This window comes from Nestor notabilis, unplaced genomic scaffold (assembly GCF_000696875.1).
Source record: "Nestor notabilis isolate BGI_N333 unplaced genomic scaffold, ASM69687v1 scaffold4479, whole genome shotgun sequence".
Taxonomy (NCBI): domain Eukaryota; kingdom Metazoa; phylum Chordata; class Aves; order Psittaciformes; family Psittacidae; genus Nestor; species Nestor notabilis.
The window spans coordinates 71,467-89,997 of NW_009944924.1; the positions used below are offsets into that span (position 1 = coordinate 71,467).

The 18,531-nt window shown below is 40.3% G+C and overlaps 1 protein-coding gene across 3 annotated transcripts in view; it reads right to left on the reverse strand.

Moving 5' to 3' along the window:
- Positions 1 to 587: 587 nt before the first annotated feature.
- Positions 588 to 18,531, reverse strand: part of TNRC6C (trinucleotide repeat containing 6C) — a 38,353-nt gene continuing 20,409 nt past the window's right edge. For 2 of the 3 annotated variants that reach the window (XM_010022647.1, XM_010022646.1), the window contains 12 exons: positions 17,278 to 17,424; positions 16,695 to 16,817; positions 15,278 to 15,361; positions 14,725 to 14,956; positions 12,843 to 13,010; positions 11,560 to 11,751; positions 11,275 to 11,418; positions 8,386 to 8,502; positions 6,067 to 6,261; positions 4,886 to 4,956; positions 4,014 to 4,153; positions 588 to 1,272 (listed from right to left, as the gene is read on the reverse strand). In XM_010022647.1, the coding sequence (XP_010020949.1) occupies positions 912 to 1,272; positions 4,014 to 4,153; positions 4,886 to 4,956; positions 6,067 to 6,261; positions 8,386 to 8,502; positions 11,275 to 11,418; positions 11,560 to 11,751; positions 12,843 to 13,010; positions 14,725 to 14,956; positions 15,278 to 15,361; positions 16,695 to 16,817; positions 17,278 to 17,424 (1,974 nt within the window). In that variant the 3' untranslated portion in view covers positions 588 to 911. The remainder of the gene's footprint in view (positions 1,273 to 4,013; positions 4,154 to 4,885; positions 4,957 to 6,066; positions 6,262 to 8,385; positions 8,503 to 11,274; positions 11,419 to 11,559; positions 11,752 to 12,842; positions 13,011 to 14,724; positions 14,957 to 15,277; positions 15,362 to 16,694; positions 16,818 to 17,277; positions 17,425 to 18,531) is intronic. The other variant, XM_010022648.1, reaches the window with a different exon arrangement.

The following is an 18,531-nucleotide window of genomic DNA, read 5'->3' on the forward strand; positions in this document are numbered from 1 at the left end:
ACAAAAATCCTTAGAGCCTGGTTTTTGTGTACTGATGCCGACCTGGAAGTGTAATAATTCGACTTAGAAAGTGTTCACATTTTGTTATTGGCCTGCTGGATTCAAGTATTTGCATGTTGATATGGTTTGTGGTTTGTTGGGTGGGTGGGTTTTTTTGTTGTTTGGTGGTGGTGTGGTGGGGTTTTTTTTGTTGTTTTTTTTTTGTTGGTTTTTTTTTTTTTTTTACACTTTTTTATATTTTTGGGATTAAAAAAATGACATGAAAAAAGTAATGAAACAAGGGTAATGTGCATAGGCAGATCCATGGGAGTAGTGGACACAGAGATAGCCTGACCCTGCCCTTCCCCCAGCTCAACCTGTACAGTCCGTAGTTACCATTCCAACTCGTCTCTTTTTTGTACCAATGGTAAATATCACACTTCACCCTTTCTGATTATTGGGTCCGCCTCTGGTAATGTGCATAATAGTCACAGGCTCATTTTAAATAGGCTTTCGTTTCCCCCTTCCTCTCCCTCCCCCCCCCAGTTGATAAAATAACCCTTTCCAGCCCAAATTCTGAAAAGTGCCCTTCATGATAGACCTATTCTAAGCAGCTTTTATACTTAGTTTTGAAAAAATCACCATACAAACATAAAAAGACAACATAAAACAAAAAGCCATGAAAACAAAAAAACAATAAAACCTGTCATTAGCATGTGACACTGACCAAAAGTAGCCCATACTGTTTCATGAACAGTTCACAAGGACTTCTGCAGTTTCATAGTCGATATTGGACAGAGGTACTAAAAAGGGCTGCCAGTCTGATCTGTTAAAGCTGGATTCTTCATCAAGCCCGGGACTGGAAAGGGTTACAATTCTATTTTTCCTTTAGTGCTGATGATTGTTATTTTCCATTTTGTTTCTCTGGTTTCCTAGATGGACTCTCCACTGAGAAGATCACCCGGAAGAAGAGTATTCAGAGGTGTTGGGCTGCCGATAACTCTGCCGTCGTCGGTGCTTGGGGGTCCCCAAAGGCTGCTGGAGTACTGGGGGACCCCACCCCAGAGCAGGTCGCTGCTCCCCTTGCCCCCCAGGCAGGGAGTGTTCCAGTGCCCAGCGTCGTTGCGGACCAAGCTGTGGGAGCTGCTGGAGGAGCCCAGGCGGGTCTGGTTGGTTCCAGTGTTGGACTGCCAGCTGGAGGTGGGTGGCAGCGCCTGGCCTTGTGCTAAGAAACGGTTGACTTCTTCCTCACCAGCAAACTCGGCCAGGATAGTAGTGTTTCCCAGGACACACCTGAGGGCAGAGAGAAAAGGTGGAGTGACACAAAACACGGGGTGCAAAGGGCACTTCTGGAAACATCCAAGATGGACACCATAGAATGGCTTGGGTTGGAAGGGACCCTTAAAGCTCATCTGGCTGTGTTGGGAATACATTTCCAACATGTGTAGTTTGAAATTTGGTTTGTACTTCAATGCAACTCACCACACATCCTGCAAAGTCGAAGGTTTTGTCTTCTCCCCAGTCACATTTCCTGAAAGCTCACTTTTCTTTAATAGTATGTTTAAAATTAATTTCCTTTGTGTATGTTTGACAAGAATAACTGCATGACTAATGCAATGGATGCAGAATTCTTCCAAGAACCTAGCTTTTATTTTCTTCTAGAATTCATTCTGCAACTTAAGATCTTGTAAAGAAGAGAAGATAAACCTACCAGGCACTATCTGCCTAAACCTCTGAATCTCTCTGTTAGCTCAGTCTCACTGTTGCATGGTAACTGAACACACACGTCAACAAATACGCCTTTGCTGCAATACACGTTTGTGATGGCTGTTCCCCCCTCACTGCCTGACCACGGCCTCTGGTTTGGATGCCACCAACAAGCTGGGTTTGTACAAATGCTCCTTGCTGAAAATCCCATCTTGAGAATTTCTACCTTTCCTAAATGTGTAAGTGAAGAGAACTAAATGCAGTCTTTGAAAACCAGGCATGTTTCCAACCGTTAACCCAGCATTGCCAAGTCCACCACTAAACTATGTCCGTAAGTGCCACATCTACACATCTTTTAAACACCTCCAGGGATGGTGACTTCACTGCCTTGGGCAGCCTGTTCCAGTGCTGTACAACTCTTTCTGTAAAGACATTTTTCCCAATATCCAATCTAAACTTCCCCTAGTGCAACTTGAGGCTGTTTCCTCCTAACCCTATCACTTGTTACTTAGGAGAAGACACCAGCCCCTTCCTGGCTCCATCCTGTCAGGCAGTTGCAGAGAGCGATAAGGTTCCCCCTGAGCCTTCTCTTCTCCACACTAAACCCCCCAGGTCCCTCAGCCGTTCCTCACCACACTTGTGCTCCAGGCCCTGCACCAGCTCTGTCGCCCTTTTCTGGCCCCGCTCCAGCACCTCAATGACTCTCTTGAAGTGAGGGGCCCAGAACTGAATACAGGATTTGAGGTGCAGCCTCACCAGTGCTGAGCACAGGGGGACAATCCCTGTCCATATCCTCCTGGCCACACTATTGCTATAGTATATATCCCACTATAAGCTGGGATATGAGTCTGCTGGCTCTGTGATTTATTTTCCAGTGATCAAGTCCATGTAAACATTTATCTGTGTAACAGATAGTGGCTGGTATCTCTTGAAACTCTAATACTGTCCTGCTGGCTTCCACAAATCCCATTGTATTTTACCATTGACACTCCGCCAGCAAACCAAGCACATTTATACCTCAAGCCTTTTCATTCACAAAGGTCTGTCCTGTCCTTTCCAGCAGTATAACTGTAGCTATGCCACAACCTATTAAAAAAACAATTTACAGGGAGGCCTTCCAGACCTCAGTGTAAGGATGTTACCATCTGCATATTTAAAATAAGCATTTCTCTTTAAACTCACATATTAATTTTGCCTCTGGCATTATTTCTTTTACCTGATGCCCACATCTAAACTGATGTAACCCAAGATGGGTCCATTTTTCATCTCCAACTGTTCTGAATGCTGCTTTGTAATATTTCATTAAAGAATCATAAAATCATAGAATGGTTTGGGTTGGAAAGATCATCTGGATCCAAGCCCCTGCCATGGGTAGGGATGCCCCACACTAGACCATGTTGCCTAAGGCTCTGTCCAACCTGGCTTTGAACACTGCCAGGGATGGAGCATTTACAACTTCTTCGGGCAACCTGTTCCAGTGCCTCAGCACTCTCACAGCAGGGTCAACAGAATGGTCAACAGTTAAGAAAGCAACACGGTAATTAATATTATACTGCAATTTCTGTTAAGCTACTTTCCCATAATGGGAAAGTAGTTGCAACTTTACTTATGGAATAACCATTGCTCCCCCATTTCTAAGTGGACAGTAGTACACCTAGTTCCAAGTGGTGTTCCCTCTATGATCAGTATTTTTCATTATCCTTGTGCTATAACTTGTTGATACAGAAAGTTGCTTTCTAACTCCAAGCACTTAAGTACTCTTTTGAAACATCAGTCTCTATATTCTTAATATGTGTCAGAATATGCTTATTCTTCCCAATGTCACCAATTTTATCACCCAAAATTCTCCCGCTCTTGCTAATGCCAATTAGTTCCATGGATCTGAACACCTCAGAAGCACCGTCATTCATTTCCTTCAATTTTTTTCATTCCTCCTTTAAAATGGTGACCACACGAACATGTTCTTTATCTATCATTGTTTTGTCCTTTCTGTTGCTCTCCGAAGCTAAAACCTCATCTCATGCTTTCTCTGCTTCCTTTAGAACTCTTATCACATCTTACAAATTCCGTGCAGCCTTAGAATTGACAAATCCTTACTGAGAACATTATTAATGGTGAATATCAATTATCAAGATTTTAATGACCTCTTATTCAGTAGTACATAAGTATCTAGCCCCCAGTTATTTTTTCTCTGTCTCATAAGGTTATTTTAAAAATCAGATTAAACTAACTAGTGATCAGTTCTGAGTCCTAACAAATGAATGCCTAAGAAAATAGCTTGGAGATAAAACTGGCTTCATAACAAAGGAAAGACAGCAGAAACGTACATATGCAGAGACTTCTGGGCCTTGGCTGCTTCCTCCTTGGAACTGTATCGGACCACAGCATTCCCTTGCGTCAGGTTCAAGTGGAATGTTATTAGAGGGCCATGTTGCAAACACAGTGTCCGCAGTGTGGAACCATCAATCTGGTAAGAGGGAAGGGAGGTGAAAGGTTACCTGTATTTCTGTGATTCTGCTTTTGTAATGCTTGTTAACTAAATAAATTTTAAAAGCTGAAGAACGAGTACAAGTAAAAGAAAAGTTTTTCTTCCATAAAAATTTAATTACAGACTTATTACTGGCTTCACTGAGTGAGACATCCTGCCTTTTTAAGGCTTCCCTACAATCCAGTGCATAGAATTTCTCAATTTAGGCTATACAAATTATTTTTATCATTAAAAGTCTACAGAAGTCCAGAAATAAGTCAAAGAAAAAAAATAGTGTTCATAAATACAACTAAATTTCCTCCAAGGTTAATCTGGATGTCTACATTAAAGGCTTTGTGGCTTATGTTCTTCTTTGTGAATGAAACCACATGGAGGACTGGAGGTTTTGACAGATTTAGAAGAACCACCAAAGCAAAACCCATAGGAAAAGCAGACCCTACATCTCTGTATCTGTTGTAAAAAACTATTCACCTCCAAACTTAAACATACAAAATGCTGCACACTGAATGAAAAATTACGGTCTTAAAAATTCATGCTTGATTTGACAGCACATTCAAAACTTAACAAATTCCCTGTAGAAGATAGACACATAATAAATGCATAATGATTATTTACCCTTCAAATGAACCAAATGACCAAGATAAATGTTCTTATCATCTCCTAAATGTGACACGTCCCTTTTCAGAACTAGCTGTGGACAATTCTGTTTACCTGGGGTGTGAGGTTTCGAAGAACCAGCCAGCTGCTTGTTCTCCCTGAGCTGTCAGTACTCCATGCAGAACCTACAGTACAAATGCCACAACAAAAAAGTTAGAAAACTAGCGGGTGCAGGTATGACACTGCAACAAACTGTATCTTCACGTTAAATGAGAATTAATCTGGAAGACACATTTTAAAAGCAATTCAGATGTCCAAGCTCAGATTGCTGCTTAAAGATTTTTATAGTACTGCAGCATTCTGCTATCTTGCCAATGATAGATTAACGTATATGACTTATTCAAAACATATTTCTGCACTGAGAATGATTAAAGATGAAAGGACGTTACTAACAAAACCTGCTTTTCAAACTTCAGCCTGGGGTTTTACAATGAGGAACTGAACAAGCTGGATATATATCAGTGGTGTTTGAGAAACCCCAGTACATCTGTAGTCACATGTGTGACCACACTCAGGCTCCAGAGAGAATCCTGTAATCAGCGATACCTGCCCACCAGGTAAGGTTTTGGTGAAGAAAACAGATAAAAATAAACAGCAAGAAGAGGGACATTTAATTCCCAACTTAGTGATAGCAGATACGTAAACCAGCCAGCTTTATAAAATAAGTGCAATGCTTGCGTTTGAAGCTGACTGCTTCACAAACATGATACATATACCAGACCCATGGTTTCTAATATTTATATCCAAGCAAAATGGAGAAAGTTAAGACATTCCCTGAGGGCCCTGCAATGCCATCAGGTCCTAAATGCTTCACGTCCATGCTCCAAAAATGCGTTCCATATTAAATTCCATGGGCTGATTTGCTCATCTTGAAGCCTTGTAAGCAGTCATAGGTCATACCACAAACAAGACACACATTTAAAAGGTATTTTTAGAGATTAAGGAAATGGAAAAAAAAAAATCTTAGTTGGAGTTAAATGATTTGGCGATGACTATGTAAAATTACTAATACGACCACCTGAAAGGTGACAGCTTCAATTACAGTTTACCCTAACTAAAATAAATGGGCACAAGCTTCAACCCCTAAACAGACACACTCTACTTGCATTAGACCTCATGTTTCTGGAGCCTAATACACAGCTATGCGGTGCCTCACTATTGCAGCACAGAATAAAAAGCAAACAGTTCTAAGAAGAAGGCACTGTGGTGTGCTAAAACACAGGCGTCAGGCGTACCAGAGGAGTAAGAGCTGGTCCAGCCCAGGGGACTGGCACCCCACGTCGATGATGGCTTGGTATTTGTTAAGCCCGGAGGTGGTCTTGTAGGAGCAGTAGTGTTTCTGGGTACCTTCCATAGTTCATGGGATAGAGAGGCTTGTGTGTGAGAGATTGGGCCAGAGGACCATGTAGACTTGATGTCTGACAATTTACCTGCAATAGAAAGAAAAAATAAAGTTCCCTTTTGAAAATCTCCTACTAGTTTCTTTTCTCATAGAAGAAAATACATGAAAAAAAGACCAGAAAATGGACTGAAGTATTTAAAATCTAATTTCATTTAAATCATAATGAAACCCTAGGAAGATTGTCTCTCTCAAAGGGTTAATAGATCTTAACCACTTTTTCTTACACAACTCGTTTTATCTAATATGAAGTAACCAGTATTACTGGATTTAGTAACCAGGTTTACTAAAATTCCAAAAATCAAAACCCAACCAAACCTGGATTTCTGAATAGGCAACGTAACAGACATTCTTTTTCTAAACAGTCTTTGCAAAAGATGAAGTCTTCAGAAGATTAGACCATACCACAACTTGCCACTGAAACTTTTCACTGTTGAGTTTGTTATTTTACTACTGTTCCTGCCAAACCAGAATCTTATAAAATAATAAAACAACCCAAGAATAGCAAATCAGTTTAGCATTCAGCGTGGCAGACAAAATTGTTTCACATTCTGCATACCAAACCAAACCCCTTTATTCAACTTTAGACTTGCACATCCTTGACTTTCTTCCTTCTACCAACATACGTGGTGGAAGTTGAGTTCTATTTCCTTCTCATAGCACAGCCCCACACTGTTACTAACATTAGCAGCACATGGAATGGACTGAAATGGTCACATCACTGCATCTTCTGCCAGAGCAAATGATATTGTGGTTATGCTGCCTTAATGCTTTAATGCTGATTGCAGGCAGGAAGAAAATACTTGGTCTGACAAAAGTTCAAGATGCCAAAATCTTGTGGAGTTTTTTAAACCCAGATTTGAACTGGCAGATGAAGCTTATACTCAGTCAGTGCTTTCCATCAGGCAGCCACTGAGGGATTTTATCAGTCCTAGAGCCAAATTTACCAGACACCAAATCACAGCCTCAGTTCTATACACACATTCCCCAGATTTCCTCTATTTATCTGAATCATCTAACTCAAGGATTTTATATTGAATCATAACCATTTAAGTGAAAGGGCAACCACTCTCCCATCTTCTTGCACACTGCAGCAGCAAAAATAATTTGACAATGATGATGAATGCATTAAACAAGAGTAAAACGGTGGGAGAAAAGGTAAAAAAGCCTGAGTGTTAGAACTCAGAGCGGCTCAACACATCATGATTCATGCACATTACCACAGATTAGATGTTGCTATGTCACTACTTCTTATGGGGTTAACACAAAGATTAGGTGACACTGCAAAACAATAAAAAGCAAATAAAGCAGAAATGCATGGCAGATAAAAGGAAAGCCAGTCATTCTTTTCCTTTCACTGGAGTAAAACGTTTCACACAACCCCTTTTTGTTTTCCATTCTGCAGTATGACCTGGAGGTTGCACCTTCCTTTATTCAAAGAAAAGGGTTTTCATTGATTAGATATGAAAATGTTAATACAATCCACACAAGAGCCCCAACACATTTTTATAATGGGACAAACTGGATATTTAGGTAGTTAGTTCACACGCAATGTCTCTGTGACTTGCAGACAGAGATGTTCCAGAATGTAAAGCTCATTAAAATGAATGGGGTAGTTTATTCAGACCACCTATAAACTCAGCCATTTAGGGGAGCCTTAGACTTTGGGCTGACTATCAGAAGACATTTAAGAGCCCCAAACCCAACCCCTTCACAGCCATGCAGAGTACCTCCTTGAGGTGGTACGAAACCTTTTCCTGAGCTGAAGATGGTTCACTTTTAACAGTGAGTTTATTAACAAAAATTTCACATCAGATCTTACTGGAAGGGCTTAGCAGCAGTGTTTCTACTGAGGTCTAGACAATATTCCTCCTCAAAGCTGCAATGGAAACAGTCATTAAGAGATCTCAATACCAATACAGAGTGACAGCACGTGGCACCAGTGGAATAAATACATTTTTCCTCAGCACAATTCCAGGCATACCATTCAACTCGCCACTGAAGAGCTGCCAGGACTGCTGCTTACTACCTAGCACAATACTGAAAAACAGGTCTCTGTCTATAGTAGCACTACTGTAGTAACTAGGAAAGCACTTTCTAGGGCCTTTTCTCAGAATGCAGAAGGATGTGAAAGTAGAAAGGCCATTTTTCGTACCTGCAATGCTAGGTGCAGATGCAATGCTGCTGAAAGAGCTACTGTAGCCGGAGGCACTAAGCGGCCAGGCACTCGATGAAGGCAGCGTGGCATTCTGAGATGATGTTGGGGATGACCCTGCAGAACCAGCAGAGAAGCAGCTAAGAAAGATGGGCATAATGATGTTTGGTGTGACATAAGCAAATCTATTATGTGAAAATACAAACCATGAAGGCATTTCCTTTAATCGGCCTGGTCTCAGAAGTCTAGGAATGAAATGTTATAGAAAGCATGATAAAGTGAAGCAGAAGTCTTTAGTAGAAAAGAAAAGAAAGCTGGCACAGTAGCAAACATACTAGCACCTGTGCAGAAGATAAATTCTGCATTTCCTTTAAGATACATGACTCAAAAAAATCGGTGTTGAACTGTTTAGTCTCAAGGAACAGGCTTCATTCATTAAGGTGCTCTGCTGACTGACTTAAGCAATGGCCACTGTAGATGAGCATAGATGTATATGATTAACTAACCTCTTACCATGGGTGATTTGTCCTAAATTACTCAAGGTAAGCACTTACCCTACATCCTAATGCCCACAAACATCTTTAGATTTTTGCAGACTTTCAGTAAAGTAAGGATATATTTTAGCAATCTCTTCTCAAACTGATAACATTAAATGAAATAGCCTGAAACCATCCTGGTAAATAATATACAATCTGAGGAGCTATCTAAGCATACATACAGTTTCCTTAGTGGCAGCAAATGAAAGAAATTGAACATAAAATATCTTCATTATAAATACCTGAAGAGTTGGAAGTATTCTCTCTAGCCACCAACAAAATTAAGTGTGTATCCTAGGTGACTTAGCATTCCTGACATGCATAGACGGACTGTGATACTGAAACATCTTGAACCGACTAATAAAAATACATGAGTTCTTTGGAAAAGAGCTCTGTACTGAGGTAGAAGGGACTAAGTAAAAGGGCAATCTCATCCCTCACAGCTCAATAAAAAACAGGCTATATATCCAACTGGAAGAGCAACCAACCAAACTTTACCTTATCTAGACCCAATGCACTCCAAAGGACACCAAAACAGACATCAGTCTCAAGTGGAATAACTCTAGATCAAGGCCTTCTCTGGAAATAATCTATTTCCTAGGCAGGAGTGAGGAAATTTTATCAGATTCAAATATGCCCAGAGAGCTGAAATCATCCCTGATTTCAGGTGGCTAAGGCTGGCTGAGCCTGCAAAGCTTCCTCAGCACACAGAATGAAATAAAAATCAACCCAAAACCTTAGGTTTTATCTCTTTCTGTGTGTGCAGTGCAAGGACAGTATGCATCACAGTCTGGCCCTCTCACTGGAGATCTGCTCTGTTAATAGTCTGCGTACTTCAAGCTGCAGCATTCAAAGATGGCCTCTTCCTGGCAGCATGTCATGAAAGCCCCAGGCTCATACGGAGACGTGCTGACAATAACAGATAAATTTACCTAGAAGCAAACACCTCGCTTATACAAGCATAAAGAAACAGATTTATCAGCTGCATTTTCAATTAAAATTATATCATAAGTAAGCTAAAAAGCTAATGAGGAAAGGAAGCATACATGGACCCCAACAGTCACTGCTTTTCAGGTTTTGGCTCTTGAGGACCTGTTTACTTCTCCAAAGCTCATTTATACTGACTCTAAGTAGCGTGATTATTTCTTCATTCCACAGACAAATTACACACCAAGAGAGCTAATGTGTACTTGCCTTCTATTAAGCAGGAAGACCTGCAATAGGCAGCATATAACTACAGCTGTGTAGGGCTAGGCTTCTGGCCTAATGGGAGTGTATCTTGGGTGCACCATACCTGAACTATGGCTGAATTCTGTCTATCCTTTTCTTTTCAGAACTTCAAACCATCCAGGTTGCCTACCCCTCGCAGTATATTTGTGTCATTAAAAGTTAATTCAACATTAGTCATGCACACAAATACTTCATGTTTCAGCTTAAATAAAGGTTGTTTTCAGGTTAGAGACAACTAATTCAAAACAATGAAAACCCCTGCCTCCTTTCCCTCACAGTTCACATCTCTTTGCCTGATTAACAAGCCCAGAGCAATGATAGTTCTGATTTACAACGCAGGTATCATAGATGTAACTATAAGAACAAACCCCACATTTTCAATCCTGACAGGTCCTTCCTGCCAACCTGATTACACTATTCCTATGCATATTAGAGTGCTCTACTAGACAGCAGACTGCTTCCCTATATTGGCACACTGAGCACAATTAAACCAAGCCACCTTTCCCTTGATCCAATTGCAGTGCATCTAGTTAACAAGTAGCACAGTCCCAATGGCTTATTGTTTTAGAGAACGCCCTTTTAATTCTGAAGTAAGAACTGCCAAGACAAAAGGAATGGAAACGGCACTGGGAATACTAGTTGACTAGCCAATTCCCTTTTTTCTTTGATGGTTCTGGGGATAAAATAGCTCTAAATAATTTTGCTGACTGATCTTCTAACAAAGCTACAATTAAGTAGCGTGACAGAAGCCTGCTGCTTCAGCAACAACTCTGGAACTTTTGTGTTGTGTCTTCTGAGTATTTCATGAAGTGTGTGCAGGAGGGTGGTCAGGATGGAGAGTAAAATCTTGTTCAAAACAAAGTGCTACGAGTTACAAAAACTTCCAGTGACCACAGAAGTTTGTATTACATCTCATACCCTTTTCCAATATAAAAATATTTCCCACAGAAAACCAAAAACCTTTTGGTCACATATTTAAATCTAGTATTTCTGATTTTCAGTGAAAGTTCAGAGCAGAAGCATTAGGGTTACATGCAAAATATACTACATCTGTAATGCATGAAGTCACCTTTTTTGGAAAGAAGAAAGTACACACGGATATGCATGTGATTTGTGTGTTTACCTCCACTCTTGAGAAGATAGCGATTAACATCCTGTATTGTGGTGTTTATGGTAGGCCCAGTTGGAACACTTCCAGGAGTAACATCAGGGTCATTTTCAGGATCAATATTCTGCAGTCCTTTCCACGGCACTCCTGGATGAAACTCTGTTTCAAACATAATAAAAAGAAGAGTATAAAAAGTCATAATTCTCCAAAGTTCCTGTGTAGCAGAAGGCATAAAGATTCAATAAATAGAACCATGTTTTAAGGACGTCAGCTTGACATGAACACTTTGTGTGTTGTTACCTGGTGGCCAGTTTATGCTGGAGCCATTGGAAATTTTATCACTATCAGTTTTGGCACGTGACCAGCTGTGAGGAACAGCTACGGGTGGACTGGCGGGTGATTCACTGTTCTGCATCAGATCATACCGGCTGTAAGAGTCATCAATGGAGGACTTTCCCGGAGGACCAATACTTAAACCTCCAGGTATAGCACCTGTAAGGATTGAAATGGAAAGGCTTTGGTTAGGAGTGGCATTAATTTTGGGTATGGAATTTCATCACTCCCTATATTTTCTTTCTGTATCACAAAGGTAGAAAAGAAAATTAACATGCAAACACAGTAAGCAAGGCTTAACAGCCTCTGAAGCCTTCCTAGGAATTACAGCTGTGAGACACACCACTGGTACAATCTAGACACTCAAGCTAAACAACTGCATTACATTACTGCCAAAAAGAGACTAATTCAAATTGTTACACTGATAGTAAATAGGAATTTGCTGAGACAGCATACTAAGGAATATCCCTCTAAACAAGCCCTTTTCTCTAGATGTTCATTGCAGATGGGGTGGATGATTTGAAATGCCATTCTCATGTCCAACAAACTATCAAACAACAATTTGGTATAACCAGTACAGCTACTTGCAGAATAAAGTATTGTAAAAGAAATTATGCATGCTTCTCATAATAAAATCCCGGATATAATAAAGTTAACAGCACCATGTCCTAACAGAATAAACTTGGTACAGGAAATAAAGGAATAAATGACTCAGGATACTGGAGGCATTAGGGATAAAAGTGTTCAAACAGATTAGCAATCACTCCTGGAAAAATGTGAAGTTTGTGCTCCTAACTCCCAGGATGGCTAATTATGTACTTCATTGTGCTTGTGTACAGGACTGGCTGTGAAAGGTTGGCGATACTGGAAAAACTGTGGGAGAAAGACAATGCAAGGTTATTCTGGATGAAACTTATGCAGATCTGGAGTAAGGGGAAGACTGTGAGACTTGTTTTGCCAACGCTAGTGGCTTGTTTTACTTGAACTCCCATGTTCTGAGCAAGAAAATTCAGCAAATGGAAAAAACATTCCTACACTGCATGTAGGAAGTGACAGCTGCAAGCACTTAGATGCACTGCTGAATGTGACTGCAGAAATAATTTTGAAAGTACCCCAGTCTCAAAGGGCACTCTGTACCAACCACTTATGAGCACTTACTGCAAACAGTAACTTGAGAATAAAAAAATGCCACTGCAGTGTGCGTCAAGCCTCAAAAAGCCAGGCTGCCACTGAGATTAAATGTAACATACCGTGCTTGCTGGAGTTCTGGTCAAGCGAAGAAGCAGCACTAGACAGATTATCCATTGAGTTGGGGTGTGTCCACTGAGGAAGGCGAGACTGGGACTGAGAAGTGTCCTTCACTGACAAACCACCGGTAATGTCCATGTTATTTACATTCATGTTCGCGTTCAGTCCAGCTAAGGGGAAACAGGTCATGAGATATCCATAACAGACTGGAGGATTAAAAAATGTGTTTAAAAAACCAGCTAAAGGAGTTATGAAACGTTGACTTTCAGACATCTGTACATGTGTAGAGTAAATTACTATGCTTATTTGCAACTGCTGTCAGGAACTTTTGTTTTTATGGGAACACCAATGTAACTCCCATGAATTCAGAAAATGAATTCAGAAAACTTTGCTAAAAGTGGAAACAAAAGAAAAGATGCAGGGACACTATTTTAAAGCTGTCAGTATTTTTACTTTCAGTCTCTTCCCTTGTCTCCGAAAAAGCCTTCTGGAAGAATGCACTGGTATGCTACGCTTAAACCAGTGAGGAATCTGCAGCATTCCACTGCTAAATCAAAATGTTCCTAATGTCTCACCAGTGCTCGCCCATGGCCATGTCTGCCATTTCATTTTGCTAACAACACTGTACAAATCTCAAAGAAAGCAACTAATTAGAAGCAGCAGCCATTCATTCGAGCAGGTATTGTAGTATTTGGGCATATATTTTATATACACAGAACAAAATCACTCGGACTGTATTTAGGGAACAATTCTGACACGGTTCTGTGACACGAATCTGGGTCTTCTTTGATATATAATCCTGAATGTTAGCAGATGACAGGAAGCTGAGATATGATAAGAACTTCTTAGACTTTAATTCATAAATTCTTTTGCCTTCTGATGCTCCCTCCTCTAACAGCTCACCACAGCAGTCAGAATTACCTTCTAAACTGCTGCATGGTAGATACAGCTTGGCAATTCTATCGTACAGAGCTTAAAGAGTCACAAAGAGATTAATTCCTTTATGTCATAAATAGAGGTAGCATACAAACAATCACACAGGCAACAGGTCTGAAAGGTTGCTTTGTTCATGCTGTCTTAAGGCTGAATTGATTATTTTGACATTAATCATATTTGACAGATCTGTGTCTAACCTACCACGGACTGACCAGTGAGGAACATTTCAGAAACTTCCCAGGTTATTTATTCTGCTTTGCTTAGAGCAAATAAGTGATCTTTAATGTTTAACTAGATCTCCTTTCACACAACAGAAGTATTACCTCTTGGCATTAGCCATATGCAAGAAAACTCTTCGTAGGTATCTTTTACATTTTGAAGATCCCTGCATGTCTCTTAAGTCTACTCTTCAGACTAAAGTGACCAGAGGATTTCCCTTTCTTTCTTAGCAGTCATGATTTTGAAACATCTCATCATTTGCACAACACTCACTCTGCATTACTTCAAACTGAGCCATATCCTTCTTAAAATACACTGACCAAACTTGATGCCTTACCAGTGCTGATGGGAGTGGAAAGCTGACTTTGCATGACTTCCAGATGATATTCCTGTTTATCAATATGACATTTGTGTGTTTTACAACATGACACTGTCAATTTATATTTAGTTCATAAATAGCAAGGTAGGTAGGTACCTAATTATGCAAATCTTCTGTGCTGATATTTGTAGGCAGAGTACAGATAAGCAAATATAGCCCTCTTGAGCAGCTGCTACCAGATAGGTGTGTAGTACCATGATTTTGTTTTGGCATTTCAACACTATTTAATAAACATATCTTTCTACTTCTGTATTTGTTACACAGCAGAGCAAAATATTTAGATGCTGAATTAAGGAAATAACCTCCCTCTGTCTTTTTCATATGGAACTGCTTTAATCCAGGACACTTACCAAGAGGGTAAGGAGCAAAGGTGTTCGGTGAAGACTGTTGCTCTTTGGTCTGCAGGTCAGGTAGGCCGGAAGCCGGGGGATGGGGTGAAAAGCTATCCATGGCTGATTTGCCTGCAGAGGGGTGCAAAGACAGATGTGGAGGGGGAGGCTGCTGCTTCATAAGCAGGGCCTGGGCCAGCTGGCGCTGGTGCTGCTGGATCTGCTGCTGCATGTTATTGATTGTACGTGCAACCTGGCAAGGAAAAGAATCAATAAATGCTCAATTGAACAAAAAGACACTAGATTTCTTGTGCCTGAATCTACAGTGAAATAACACAATAGATCTCTTTACAAATAAAAATTGACCCTATTAAGAGTTGAAGAGCTTTCCTCCAATAACTGAATGCTGTAAAATAGCTTCAGTGCTCTAGCCCTCTTTCCTGTCAATACTCAAACCATGCACTACATTATTGTTTCTAAGGATGCTATAGCTGCTTTGCTATAAGCAGTACAATCTCTTTAAGCTACTGAAGACAAACCCTTGCAGAGAGATTGAACTGGCAGGCAAACCTACTTGCTGCTCCTGTTGTCTCATGGGTCCGGAAACGTTACGCTGAGCCTGTAACATCTGCTGCTGGATTTGTAAACGTTGGTACGCCTACGAGACAGAAGTGAGAGGTCAGAGGTCCTAATACATATACACAAAGCCAAACAAGCTTGTCTGAACTACTCTGGTACATTATAAAATAGAAAAGACAGAAACATTGGGAATTTTCTGAAAACTCCCAAGGAAGCAAACGTTACAAATGTATTTTATAACACATTTAAGTCTAGTGTTCGTTTTTTGCTTGCCTTTTTTCATTAAACCAAACACATCAATAAAAAACTTGATGAATAGGTTTGTGAGCAGTAAGAGGTCATTAAAGCCAGGAGCCTGCCTTTTTTCCCTGAAAAAATTGTAACACAAAGCAAAAATTAGAATAGAAGTTTATAATATCTTACAAATAAGATAAACACCAATTGTTAGTTCTCTTACACACATTTTGAGTTCTGACAACACCTGGTATTTAATCAGTTGTGTTGCTTTACTCCAGAAAAATTCCACGTGTTCTAATGTGGGTCATGGGGCAGTAAATTTCTTTTTCAAGGTGTTTCTTTGAAAAACGTGAATTTAAAATCCAAAGGAGTTCTCTACAGATATTTTTCAAGCAGCTGGGTACTGTTCAATTGCTACCATGGCATGAAATCAATGCTGTGCTCCTCAAAACTAGGAAACATAACCAGAAATGAGTAACAGTATCAAACACTATTACTAACAAAAGACTTGGACTAGCACATAACGATCAGCAACTAAGCTAGTTTGTCATCCTCAACTGTAGGTTTAAACCTAGCAAATACTGTTAGCAGTACAGCTTTTTAAAATATTCTTAAAATCCAATTAAATATCTTCAGACATACGTAAAAGTTGCCAATACAATGAAGTACGCAGCTTTCCAAAACCAAGTAGTTCTCATCACATGCTGTGTTTAATATACATGCCACTAACTACAGGAAGTTTACCCTACACTTTATTATTTCTTGAGGCTGTTGAAGGCAGTTTTCCAAGTAACTCGGGGGACTGGCACTGCTGAGATTTCTCTTGTTATGCTGTGATACCAACCTCCCACTTGGTCAATCATTGCATATGTTGGCATGTACTATACAGAAGTAGTGAGGTTTGAGAATATACTATGGTACTCATATCAGTACAAAGACAACTGACTGTTCAGTTCTAGTGATCAGCTGTAAAGGATAATTATTCCACAAATTACTATAAAGCCTGAGGCAAAAAACACAATTTTGTTTCTTTAAAACGCAACTTCACCAAAGAAATCAGCACCCAATTGTTTTAAAGATCTGCCACATGCATTTAAAATTTAGTCATTCTCTTATTTTATCTTCATGTCGTCAAATTCGGTTTTAGACCTTATTTGCCATGTCTTTTCACTTACCAGCTGCAGCTGATAGAGCTGGTTCAACATCGTCATATGCTGAGGATTATTAATTGGCGAGGTTAACTGTGCAGGGCTGAGACCAATGTTTTTTGCTGCAAACTGCAAAAGCTGTGCTTGAACCTAAGAAAGAAAAGTATATTAAACATTGTACATTTACTTCTAACACTGGCAACTGTGTAAGCCATTAATAAGAGTCACAAGACATCAGCTGGAAAATAGTATTAGCAGCAGTACCATGAACTACCAAAAATTAACAAGAGGCTCTACTACAAATCTTAATAATCATACTCAAATGTCCATTTATAGAAGAAGAGCTGGGAACGAACTCCTCAGCTCTCTTGAAACACTACTTTTTTCCCAAAAAGGAATGTGCCCACACAGATAACTGACAGAACATACACACTAGACCATCTTACTAATGTCATATGCTTACTGGCTAGTAAATAAATCAACACAGATACAGCCAGGCAAGAGTAGCTGCGAAGCCTCAAGAGCATGACAGAATGCAATATGGAAAGGAGAGTGCATATGGAAGAGTTCCAGGGAAAGGGAAAACTCATGAATGGAAGTGCTGTCTAACCTGAGGGGATAGAAACTGAGGCACTTGAGCACGAAGACTAGGCTGGGATGAATTAAGAGGTTGCACTGGCGGTTGCTGCGGCTGTTGCATGGTCCTGGCTTGTGCTGCTCCACTATTGCCAAACATACCCAGATTGCCACTTGGTATCTACAGCAGGACAAGACAGACATTGGCATTTAAAGACATCACTCAACATATAACCTGGAAGTTACTTATTTCCTCAGTGATTATAACAGGCACAGACAAAGAAACCAGCACCTCCAGAGTGTACTGACAATCAGGTTTGGAATCAAGCATGGCAAAGATCACAACATACCCAACATCCCAAACCTCCAAAATATTGTATAGATGCCTGAACAAAAGAGCTGAAGGTGAAGATTGCTTTTGTAAGGATATATAACCTTAGAGGGTCACAAGCTGAACAGTGAAAAGTACTCGCCAAAAATGTTTGTATTTGTGTAGCAAGAGCCAGGAGAATGGAGTCATTAAACTCACAGCATCCCAGTCCTTAAATTAGCTAGGTAGTTTTTATACTTAGCTGTTCTACCAACCTACTGATGATGGACAAGCTATTAGTGTAGTCTCTGCTTCTTAAATATTTGCTTAATGGGCTCTAAGTGCTTGACAAGTATTGCCTTTAGAAAACTAACTCTGAAAGAATATATGTAAGAAAAGCCACCACAGAATGACAGAGGGTTCTTCTGTGTTGTTATTTCTTATCTTTGCTGGAACTTCAATTTATATGCCAAAAAACCCCTTTTCATAATCAATAGTAGTTTATGGACTCTCAGTCTCATAGTGTTTATCAGTCTTTCCCTCCATCTTCTTTCCTCCTTTTCTTTTGGTTTCAGCATAGTGAGGTGGGGACTGGTCTCTTCTCCCATGCAACAAGACAGGACAAGAGCAAATGGCCTCAAGCTGTGCCAGAGGAGGTTTAAATGGACTATTAGGAAAAATGGCTTCATCAAAAGGGTTGATCAGCATTGGAACAGGCTGCCCAGGGAGTAGTGGAGTCACCATCCCTAGAGGGATTTAGAAGATGTGTGGGTGTGTCCCTGAGGGACATGGGCTAGTGGTTGACTTGGCAGTGCCGGGTTAACAGCTGGACTCGATGATCTTAAAAGATCTTTTCCAACCTAAATGACTCTATGTTCTACCCAGAGGCCAAAACACACCTCTTGATCTGACCAGAGGTGCTAGAAGCACAGTTCCTTTCTTACCTGTCAAAGCTATGAGCCGTCTTGCCCCTTACAG